General features: G+C 46.9%; 1 protein-coding gene across 1 annotated transcript in view; it reads left to right on the top strand.

The window, feature by feature from the left end:
• The first annotated feature begins 8,229 nt into the window (after positions 1-8,229).
• Positions 8,230-12,100, top strand: part of NTF3 (neurotrophin 3) — a 172,436-nt gene continuing 168,565 nt past the window's right edge. Inside the window, exon 1 of the mRNA XM_070947481.1 lies at positions 8,230-8,248. Within this exon, the coding sequence (XP_070803582.1) occupies positions 8,230-8,248 (19 nt within the window). The remainder of the gene's footprint in view (positions 8,249-12,100) is intronic.

Genomic DNA, 12,100 nt, shown 5'->3' on the forward strand with positions numbered 1-12,100 from the left:
GTCGTCAGCCTGTGTGATCTTCTGGCAGCAGCTCCCGAGATGGTTCAGTGTTCCTACTTCGGCTTCTTTGCAAGAGATGGCATTTGCTGTCCGTTGGCTTTTCTTCTCAATTCTGGATTTGTATGCGTTTGGTCTTAAGCAGTGGTGAAATCCAATTTTTTTTTACTACTGGTTCTGTGGGCGTGGTTTGGTGAGCGTGGAGTGGCTTGGTGGGCTTGGCAGGGGAAGGATACTGCAAAATCTCCATTCCCACCCCACTCCTGGGGAAGGATACTGCAAAATATCCATTCCCTCCCCGCTCCAGGGGAAGGATACTGCAAAATCCCCATTCCCTCCCCACTCCTGGGGGAAGGATATTGCAAAATCCCCATTCCCTCCCCACTCCTGGGGGAAGGATACTGCAAAATCCCCATTCCCTCCCCGCTCCAGGGGAAGGATACTGCAAAATCTCCATTCCCTTCCCACTCCTGGGGGAAGGATATTGCAAAATCTCCATTCCCACCCCACTCTGGGGCCAGCCAGAGGCGGTATTTGCCGGTTCTCTGAACTGCTCAAAATGTCCACTACCGGTTCTCCAGAACCTGTCAGAACCTGCTGGATTTCACCCCTGGTCTTAAGGCTTGGTCTTGTGCAGCCCTCTCTATCTTCACTTTCTTGCTCCTAGCCATTGCCAGGTCTTAGGGTTATCTGCGTTGTCTGCTAGTTTGTGTGTGTGTGTGTGTGAGTGTGTATTGGCCATGCAATTTTTTTGTCTTGTCATATCTCTTTTCCATTTTTTTTTTTCCATTTGGTCTTTCTTGTAAGACAGTTTGGTTTCTCCGATATTCAGTAATTCTTCATGGTGTACTAGACTCCATGCCTCTTCCTCACTGGCCTTCAAGATATTCTTCTAATGCCCTTATTTGTCTTCAACTGTCTGATTTACTTCAATACCCCATGCCCACCTTGATAGGTAGCATCACTGCGTGGATGAAGGGCATCATTCAGGGGTGAAATCCAGAATTTTTCCCTCCCGGTTCTGTAGGCATGGCAGGGGAAGCATGTTGCAAAATCTCCATTCCCACCCCATTCCAGGTGAAGGATGCTGCAAAATCCCCATTCCCTCCCATCCTGGGGGAAGGATATTGCAAAATCCCCATTCCCTCCCCACTCTGAGGCCAGCCAGAGGTGGTATTTGCCGGTTCTCTGAACTACTTAAAATTTCCGCTACCGGTTCTCCAGAACCTGTTAGAACCTGCTGGATTTCACCTCTGACATGATTCCTTGTCATTGTTTTTCTAGCCTTCCTATCGAGGACTTTTTTAGTTCGGTTTGAGCCCAAAACACTATTCCAGTTATGTTTCTAATGACTGGTATTACGCAGATATCGGTTGCCTTCTTGGTATTTCCTCCATTAAGTTCGGACTTTAGGATCTTATTCATTCTAATGATGTACAGTATTCAATGCTAATCTTGAACACAAGTGAGCGGTCAGACTAGGAGGCCCGAACTCATTGGTACCCTCACTCTGCAATGACTAAGGACACACATTCAATTTTGCAGCTACTAAGATTGTTGGTAACAATCAAGGGATGCGGTGGCTCAGTGGCTGAAGACACTGAGCTTGTCGATCGAAAGGTCGGCAGTTCAGCAGTTTGAATCCCTAGTGCCGCATGACGGGGTGAGCTCCCGTTCCTTGTCCCAGCTTCTGCCAACCTAGCAGTTCGAAAGCACGTAAAAAATGCAAGTAGAAAAAATAGGGACCACCTTTGGTGGGAAGGTAACAGCGTTCCGTGCGCCTTTGGTGTTGAGTCATGCCAGCCACATGACCACGGAGACGTCTTCGGACAGCGCTGGCTCTTCAGCTTTGAAATGGAGATGAGCACCGCCCTTTAGAGTCGGGAACAACTAGCACATATGTGCAAGGGAAACCTTTACCTTTACCTTAAGATTGTTGGACGGGTAGGCACAAAAACAGCCAGGGAAATGATTGAAGCCTGGGAAACAGTCACAGGAGTGCTGATTTACTACCAGCCTATCAAGTACTTAGAAGGTGAGGGCTGAGCAGCGCAAGCAAATGACTTTTTCCAAGGCCAGACAAGGAATAATGGATGGAAACTGATCAAGGAGAGATTCAACCTGGAAATGAGGAGGAACTTTCTGACAGTAGGAACAATCAACCCATGGAACAGAAGTTGCCTTCGGAAGTTGTGGGAGCTTCATCACTGGAAGCTTTCAAGAAGAGACTGGACTGCCATCTGTCAGAAATGGTGTAGGGTCTCCTGCTTGGGCATGGGTGATTGGAGTAGATGTCTTACAAGGTCCCTTCCAACTCTGTTCATCTGTAATCTGACAGATTAATTAACTTAATCTGTAATCTGACAGATTAATTAATTTAAAAGCCACCATCGACACACCCCAATCAACATCTAAAAAGCCACTTACAATAGGCACTATAAATACTACACACAAAACAGCACACACTCTGTTAGAGTAAAAGTTCCCTGAAGATGGGCTCCAGTAGAAGTCCGAAAGCTCGGAAGACAAATCTTCTGGTCGCAGGGACCAACCTAGATTGGATCTAACCTTCCTCTTGATTTCAATATACTTGATGTTGTCAGCTTGAAGGATGGCCAGGTATATGTAGTGAGCTTCTTCATTCAGATTCTTGTTGTTATTTCCGTATGGCATCTTGATTTCTTCTTGTTGCTAGTTGCGAAGTCGTGTCCGACCCATCGCGACCCCATGGACAACATTCCTCCAGACCTTCCTGTCCTCTACCATCCTCTGGAGTCCATTGAAGCTCACGCCGACTGCTTCAGTGACTCCATCCAGCCACTTCGTTCTCTGTCGTCTTCTTTTGCCCTCAATCGTTCCCAGCATTAGGCTCTTCTCCAGTGAGTCCTTCCTTCTCATTAGGTGGCCAAAGTATTTGAGTTTCCTCTTCAGGATCTGGCCTTCTAAAGAGCAGTCAGGGTTGATCTCCTCTAGGACTGACCGGTTGGATCACCTTGCAGTCCAAGGGACTCGCAGGAATCTTCTCCAGCACCAGAGTTCAAAAGCCTCAATTCTTTGGCGCTCAGCCTTCCTTATGATCCAACTTTCACAGCCACACATTGCAACTGGGAAAACCGTAGCCTTGACTATACGCACTTTTGTTGGCAGGGTGATATCTCTGCTTTTTAGTATGCTGTCTAGCTTTGCCATAGCTTTCCTCCCCAATTTCTTTAATTTCTAGTTTTCACAATTTTTCCCTTGTTGATATCTTGGCTGTATAGATGGACAGAGCTGAGCAGTGATTCTATTTCAGATGGTGTTTCTCCGTACAGCTTCAGATCTTCAGTGAAAGAACTGGGATGGCTTGGCAGATGTTTTTGATGTTTTCCAGCCATGGCCTGACTTGGTTAGTGTTGTTAACACAAGAATCAATACAATAACGAACAGTAGAGGTGATAATGAGTCTCCTTGAAAGTTTCCTCTCTTGATGTTAACTGTAACCTGTGTACCTAGAACAACAGAACAATAGAATAGCAGAATTGGAAGGGATCTTGGAGGTCTTCTAGTCCAAACTTCTGGTCTGGCAGGAAACCCTACGCCACTTCAGACAAATGGTCGTCCAATCTCTTCTTGAAAACGTCCAGTGTTGGAGCATTCACAACCTCTGGAGGCCAGTTGTTCCACTGATTGATTTTTTTCTAACTGTCAGGAAGTTTCTCCTTAGTTCTAAGTTGCTTCTCTCCTGGATTAGTTTCCACCCATTGCTTCTTGTCCTACTCTCGGGTGCTTTGGAGAATAGCTTGACCCCCTCTTCTTTGGGGCAGCTCCTCAAATATTGGAAAATTGCTCTCATGTCACCCTTGTCCTTCTTTTCACTAGACTAGACATAGCCAATTCCGGGAACTGTCCTTTATATGTTTTGATATATGTATCATATATCTTCCATTATGCCATTCATCTTTGCACAAAGCTTCTGATATTTCTACTGACTCCTGCTCACAGTAGCCATTTTTTTTTTGGAGATAGGTTGGATGTGTGTGTGTGTGTGAGAGAGAGAGAGAGAAAGAAAGGGAAGGAGGGAGAGGGAGAGAGAGGGGGGGAGAGGGAGAACGGGAGAGAGAGGGAGAGAGAGGGAGAGGGAGAGGGAGAGGGGGAGAGAGAGGGAGGGAGAAAGAGGGAGAGAGAGGGAGAGGGAGGGAGAGAGAGGGAGAGGGAGGGAGAGAGGGAGAGAGGGAGGGAGAGAGAGAGAGAGGGAGATGGAGAGGGGGAGGGAGAGGGAAGGAGAGAGAGGGGAAAGAGAGAGAAAGGGAGAGAGGGAGTGGGAGGGAGAGAGAGGGGAAAGAGAGAGAAAGGGAGAGAGAGAGAGAGGGAGAGGGAGGGATGGGAGAGGGGGAGAGAGAGAGAAAGAAAGAGAAAGAGACAGGGAGAGACAAAGATGGAGAGACGGAGGAAAAGGGAGAGGGAGAGATTAGTCCAAAGTCACCGAGGGAATGTCCATGGCCAAGACTGAAGTTGGGTTTTCTCACTCTAAGTTCAATACCTTGATCATCGCACTAAATTTTTAATATGCTTATTTTCTCTGGACATTCAGACAATGGTCACTTGAGGGACAGCTAGGATCTACCTGGCTGATTCAGTTCCGAAGACTGGTGTGCTTGGGTTCCTTCAATTATCAATATTTTCTACTTGGAGCCCCCAAAGGATGCCTTCTCTCCAGCAGCACATACCCTCAGGAATGAGGCTCCCCCCAAGATACAGATGTCCCCTCCCCCACCCGGCAGTTGTTCAGAAGAGCCATGAAGGCCTTTGGTGTGTGAGAGAGAAGCATCCCATTGCCCATCTTTTTATGCGTTTAATGATTTTATTGCTATTTCTTGAGTCAACGTTGTTAGCCGCTCGAGATCCTAATTCTGATTTTAACCCTAGAAAACGATAGGTAGAGATGCTTTGATCTGTTTGGACGAGAGCTTCTGGACCTCAGCAACCTTTGAGAGGCGTGACGCTCTTCAACTCCCAAAAGTCTTCCACTTGCTCATGCTGGCTGGAGAATTCTGGGAATTGAAGTCCACACACAGGGGTGGGCTTCAAAAATTTTAGCAAGGGGTTCTCTGCCTGGTTGCTGGGTGGGCGTGGCCATGGTGGGCATGGCCTAGTCGGCCTCCTGCACCAAGGGGGGGAGCACGTTTTTGCCCTACCCAGGCTCCAGAGGCTTTCCTCAACCCTCCAGGAGGGTGAAAATGGCCTCGCCAAGCTCTGGAGGCCAGAAACAGGCCTGTTTCCGGCCTTCCTGAACTTCCGGTAGGCCTGTTTTTCACCGTCCCCGAGCCTCCGCACGCACCCGGCATCCAAAACAGGCCGCATGGGGCAGGGGTGGGTTCTAAATTTTTTTACTACCGGTTCTGTGGGCGTGGCTTATTTTGTGGGTGTGGCTTGGAGGTCATGTGACTAGGTGGGCGTGGCTAGCTGGTCAGAGTCATTTCTGGAAGGTCCTCGCACTTATGACCAGTCCTCGCACTTACGGCCCGACACATTTGTTTGCTTTTAACACTGATCAGCTGTAGGACGGCCCTTTGAAGCCCCGCGGCAAGAGTTTAAACAGTTTTTTTTCCCTCTAGTCCTCAGCTGGGACTCAGGAGGCAGCAATAGATTGGGGGTGGGGCCAAATAAAAGGTAAGAATAATGTGGGGGGTGGGGGGGGTGGGAGGGCGGGGAGGGGAGAACTGGTTCGGTGACATCATATCGTCACCGCTACTGGCTTGGCCGAACCGGACCGAACCGGGAGGAACCCTCCACTGGCGTGGGGACTCCTGGGAGGGGTGGGGTGGGGTGGGCGGAAACAGCCAGGAGTGAGATTTGGGGGTTCTCCGAACTGCACAGATTCTCCCGAGCCCCTGCCAACCCCCAACAGCCCACCCCTGACCATACACCTTGAAGTCGCTGGTTTAGACAACCACAGGAGGGAGAAACCAATTCAGCCGTTATCGATTCTGCTGGACATTTTTCCTGTGGTAGCTGAAACGGACCAAGCTTCCTCCATAATGGTAAGGAAGCAAGAAATTACAAGCTTCTGTGCTCTGGAATGATGAAATAACCCAGGTTATTGGCTCGGTGCCTTAAAAGTAATTTGAGTAAAAGCCACTAGCACAGTGGTTAGGATGCAGTATTGCAGGCAAACTCGGCCCGCAGCCTGGAATTCGATTCTGATCGTCTCAAGGTTGACTCAGCCTTCCATCCTTCCGAGATCGGTAAAATGAAGACCCAGATTGTTTGGGGGACAATAGGGTGACTCTATAAACCGCTTAGAGAGGGCTGTGAAGCACTGTGAAGCGATATATAAGTCTAAGTGCTATTGCTATTCCTTCCTCCCTCCCTCCCTCCCTCCCTCCCTTCCTTCCTTCCTTCCTTCCTTCCTTCCCTCCTCTCTCCCTCTCTCCCTCTCTCCCTCCCATATTCCCTTTCTTATTATCCTTCCTCGAGGCTCAGTGGTTAGAATGCTGTATTGCAGGTTGACTCTGCCCACTGCCAGGAGTTCGATCCTGACCGGCTCAGGGTTGACTCAGCCTTCCATCCTTCTGAGATGTTTGTTTGTTTGTTTGTTTGTTTATTTATTTATTTATTTATTTATTTATTTATTTATTTATTTATTTATTTATTTATTATATTTCTATACCGCCTTTCTCCCGTAGGACTCAAGGCGGTGTACAGTCAAGAAAAATATAGACACACAAACATCATAAAATCGCTAATTAAAATTATTACTTAGTTTGGTCAATTAAATAAAACCCAGAATTAGATAACATTTAAAAAATCATTCACATGTTTGTATGTTTAACCCCGCCTGTTGGAACATCAGGGTCTTGAGGGCACGGCGGAAAGCACGGAGATCAGGGATATTCCGTATCTCCGGGGGCAGTTCATTCCAAAGGGTTGGAGCCCCCACAGAGAAGGCCCTCCCCCTGGGAGTCACCAGTCGACATAATTTGACTGAGTAGTCCCTCCCTGTGAGAACGAACTGGTCGGTGGGAGGCTATTGGTGGCAAAAGACGGTCTCGTAGGTACCCAGGTCCTAAGCCATGGAGGGGCAAGAGGCTGACTCTGTAAACCGCTTAAAGAGGGATGTAAAGCACTGTGAAGCGGTGTATAAGTCTAAGTGTTGGTGCTATAAATATAATATAAGCTATATAAAATATATAAATTGTAAGAGCCATGCAGGGGTGAAATCTACTTACCTTCCCTACCGGTTCGGAAGTGCGCTGGCGAGGATCTTATTACAAGGTACCACAAAATCACAATGGTAACAGACCAGTGGTGGGATTCAAATTTTTTTACTATGGGTTCTGTGGGTGTGGCTTGGTGGGCGTGGCATGGCTTGGTGGGCGTGGCTTGGTTGGCATGGAAGGGGTAGGATACTGTAAAATCCCCATTTCCTCCCGATCAGCTGGGACTCAGGAGGCAGAGAATAGATGGGGGCGGGGCCAGTCAGAACTTTTATTACCGGTTCTCCGAACTACTCAAAATTTCCGCTACCGGTTCTTCAGAACTGGTCAGAACCTGCTGAAACTCACGTCTGTATCAGACTCTTTAAGGATCCCAGTCTGAATTTCGAGGGGATGTCACAGTTTCGAACCTACAAATGAATGTTAGTCTTGTCACAGGTTCTTTCTGGAAGAGGGGAGAAAAAAATGGGTTGAAGCAAGATAAGCACGGCTCCCTGAGTAGACAGACATCTGTGCATTGACTCTGTTTCCATTAGGATTTAGTAGGTGCTTGTCCAGTGTCTTCTCTAACGTCCACCTTGCCAAGGCCAACTTTCACAATTAGACACACACACGAACACACAAAGTGGAATTCCTCAGGTCTTTTTTTTTTTTTTTTTTTTGAAAAGGGGGTCTGGTTATACCATCAGTAATGGGGAGATAGGATGGAAACGTGAAATGGGTAGACACAGAATAGGACTTTTTTTTTTTTTTTTTTTGGAAGGGAATGAGTTGTATCCTTGGTTACCGAAGGAACTAGTTGATAATCTGGCTGAATTTTCTTTGTTTTCTTGGAAAAACCATCTGTGGATGACCAGATGATAGAAAGAATCCTTGTTCTTTTTTTAAAAAAAATAAAACAATTACCCTGACATCACGGGTGGACTGCTGGAGGTTCGCAGGGGTTCGGGAGAACCTCTAGTTAAGATTTGGTGCAGTTCGGAGAACCCCCAAATCCTACTCCTGGCTTGCCCTGCCCATCCCAGGAGTCCCCACGATGCCCATTTTGGATGCAGGTAAGTGCATGGTGCGTGCGGAGGCTCAGGGAGGGCGAAAAATGGGCCTACTGGAAGTTCAGGAACTGGCCCTTTCCGGCCTCCAGAGGGCCTCTGGAGCCTGGGGAGGCCATTTTCGTCCTCCCGGAGGCTCAATGAAAGCCTCCGGAGCCTGGGGAGGGCAAAAACGCCCCCCCCCCCGCGCCATGGTGCAGGAGGCGATTAGGCCACGCCCACCCAGCAACCGGGCAGAGAACCCCTTGTTAAAATTTTTGAAGCCCACCCCTGCCTGACATAACATTCTGAGAAGATTCCAGGCAGATCAGAAGAAGATTGGTCGGTGAACCCCTCGATGACCATACCCTAAGACAGTGATGGCTAACCTTTTTGCCGTCGTGTGCCAAAAGCGGGGGGGAGTGCAGGGGGGGTTGCACACATGCGTGCCCACACCATAATTCAATGCGTCCTGCCCCCGTACATGCATGCGTGACCCCCCCGACACTCCCACTGCTTTTGGGTCTGGTAGGCCCATTTTTCGCTCTCCCCAGGCTCCCCAGCCTTTTTAGGAGCCTGGGGAGGGCGAAAATGGCCTTCCCCACCCACCTGGAGGCCCTCCGGAGGCTGGAAATGGCCTGTTTCTCAACTTCCGGTGGGACCGAAGGCCCATTTTTCACCCCCCCAGGCTCCAGAGGCTTTCTAGGAGCCTGGGGAGGGCAAAAACAGCCTTCCCCACCCCGCTGGAGGCCCTCCAGTGGCCGGAAATGGCTCATTTCCCAACTTCTGGTGGGCCTGGAAGGGCCAAAAATCAGCTGGCTGGCATGCTCATGCGTGCTGGAGCTGAGCTAGGGCAACGCTCACGTGCCCACAGATATGGCTCCGCGTGCCACCTGTGGCACAGGTACCATAGGTTCACCATCACGGCCCTAAGACTTGATCCATTTACAATGGGATGGCTTCCCTTTGAAATGGCAGAGCTCTTGCCCATTCCCTCATCAAAGTGTTTGTCAAAGCACGCCTGGCTGGCATCGTGATGACCAAACTCGCTGGCTGTTTCTTTTGTCAGCAACCAATTTTAAATCCTGGTCCCGTAAATTTAACTGTTATCTGATCCAGCATCTTTTCCCCCCTTAGCGTTTCCGCAGAAGTGCCATTAAAAGGCAAGGTTGAATGTCTTCCAGTTGTTGTTTTTTTGACAGCAAGGACTGAAGTACCGGTCCGGTGGGACTACAAAATCTGCTCCAAGATGTGCTTGTTTGCAGCTGCGAGATGCCGGTACGTGACTTCCTTAAAGAAATACCAGTCAGATCGGAAAGGAACTCTGCTTCCTCCACAATTCCTTCACCTAAAACTTGGAATAGCAGTTTTGTTCCACTTGAAGAAGAGATTCTGGTGGTGGGTTTCTTTTTTTCCTAGCCCTGCCCCAGTTTAAAGTTATTTTAGATTTTAATCTGGCGCAAAGTGATCTTCCAGATTTGTTGCTCCACCACTGATGGACCTGTCCAATAGGCATTGTTTATTTATTTATTTATTTAAACCAGGGGTGACATGTAAAATTTGTTACTACCAGTTCTGTGGGCGTGGCTTGGTGGTGGTGGTGGTAATGTTATGGAATGATGAGACCAAACAACATTCCTGGTCAGCCAGAGACAGTTTTATTGCGCAGTTTCAGAATCAGATTTGTATCTGCAGTTCTGAACCAAGAAGAGCTCTGATAAAACTGCTTTTATACATCTCCAAGACAAAGGATTTTGTGAGCACAGCAGTTTTCCATATATGGTTAACATACATTTGTTACATGATAATTGATACTTTCTAAATTACTAAATTCCTACATTATTTTCTAGTCCATAAGATTATCTTAGCTAAACAACCTTCCTCAGTTCTGTGATTGCTGATGCGTAGATTCATGGTTGCTTTGGATAATAAGTAACTTTTGTTTCGTATGGATGTCCTTGCATTCTTGACAACTAGGCCCCTCAGAAGATATATATATATTACCAAGAATGGAATTTAGCTGACTTAGTGTAATCTCTAAACAAGCACATTTCTTTCTTATAATAATGTGAATAAAGAGGGTCCTTCAGTGTTCATACAGCTGACCCTGTACTATTCCTACATCATTCACATTAGTAATGTGACTGGGTGGGCGTGGCCAACTTTTTTTTTAAAAAAACTTTTCAAAGCCTTTTTTCTAATGCTTTGAAAAGCCTCCGCCGATCAGGCAACTCAGCTGGGATCGTCAGAGATTTTTCAAAGCATTTTTTTTAAACCACCTCTTTGGCCAAGAGGTTGCAGAAAAAAATGCTTTGAAAAGCCTCTGATGATCCCAGCTGAGCCACGCGATCATCAGAGGCCTTTTTTTTAACTTTTAAAAGCATTTTTTCGTCGGAGGAGGTGGTAGAAAAAATGCTTTGAAAAGTTAAAAAAAAAAAGCCTCTGTTGATCGTGCGACTCAGCTGGGCATGGTGGTGGTAGGGGGGCGCAGGGATTTTTGCTACTGGTTCTCCGAACCACCCACCGCCATCGCTACCGGATCGGGCGATCCGGTCCGAACCGGGAGCATTTCACCCCTGATTTAAACCCTTTCTAAGTCTTATGGCAAACCAAGGGTGGCAGCTGCCGATCAAAAATTGAAAAACACACACACACATAAAAACCATATTTCTTAAGTGGTTAGCAGAAGGGGGCGTGCATAAGTGCACTAACGTGCCCATCGTCCCTGTCAATGTATTTTTATTCTTTTATTCTTGTTCTAGTTTTTGTTTGACAAATTCTAATAAATAAATCAATATTAAAACTATAAACTATTAAACTACTACAATCCAATGCACCAAAAAAAATTAAAAATAATAATGTTGGTGCCAAGCGAACCTTCTGTTGTGCACTCACTCATCTTATCCCATAGCTTGATGGCAAATCCAAGTCTTTGGTGTTTTACAAAAAGATGGAATGGAATGGAATGGAATGGAACGGGACAGGACAGGACGCGACGGGACAGGACAGGACAGGACAGGACAGGACAGGACAGGACAGGACAGAAGAGAAGAGAACAGAATAGAAAATATGGGATGGGATGGGGTGGGGTGGGGTGGGGTAGGGTAGGATAGGATAGGATAGGATAGAATAGAATAGAATAGAATAGAATAGAATAGAATAGAATAGAATAGAATAGAATAGAAAATATGGAATGGAATGGAATGGAATGGAATAGAATAGAATAGAGTAGAATAGAATAGAATAAGAAAATATGGAATGAAATGGAATAGAATAGCCTTTATTGTCATTTTCCTGTATACACAATGGCACCCATTAAAATGAAATTCTGATGCACTGCTCTCAAAAATAAGAAAACGCTATCCACCAGACAATGTCACCAGCCCAAGGGTAATAACAACAACAACAACAACAACAATAATAATATAATTACAACAGCAACATCCAAAAATCATCCTCAGGCGAACAGAATCAGCAGCACAGAGATGGGAGAGCCCATTTTTCTATCTCAATTTAAGTAGACCTTCTGGGCTTTCCTCCTTTCCAGGAATTGCAAGTCCTGTTTTTAAAATACAGGGAGTCCTCGACTTACAACAGTTTGCTTAGTGACCATTCAACGTTACAACGGCAGTGAAAAAAAGTGACTGACGATCATTTTTCACCCTTACGATCATTGCGGCATCCCTGTGGTCAAGAGAGTTCCGTTCGGATGCTTGACAACTGATTCACATTTATGACGGTTGCAGCGTCCCGGGGTCACGGGATCCTCTTTTTGTGACCTTGCGACGAGCAAATTCCATGGGGGAAGCCAGATGTACTTAACAACTGCTGTGACTCACTTAACAACTTCAGGGAGTCACTTAACAAATGTGGCAAGGA

The sequence above is a fragment of the Pituophis catenifer genome, unplaced genomic scaffold, assembly GCF_029215685.1.
Source record: "Pituophis catenifer annectens isolate HBS135680 unplaced genomic scaffold, rPitCat1.0.hap2 SCAF_7, whole genome shotgun sequence".
Taxonomy (NCBI): Eukaryota; Metazoa; Chordata; class Lepidosauria; order Squamata; family Colubridae; genus Pituophis; species Pituophis catenifer.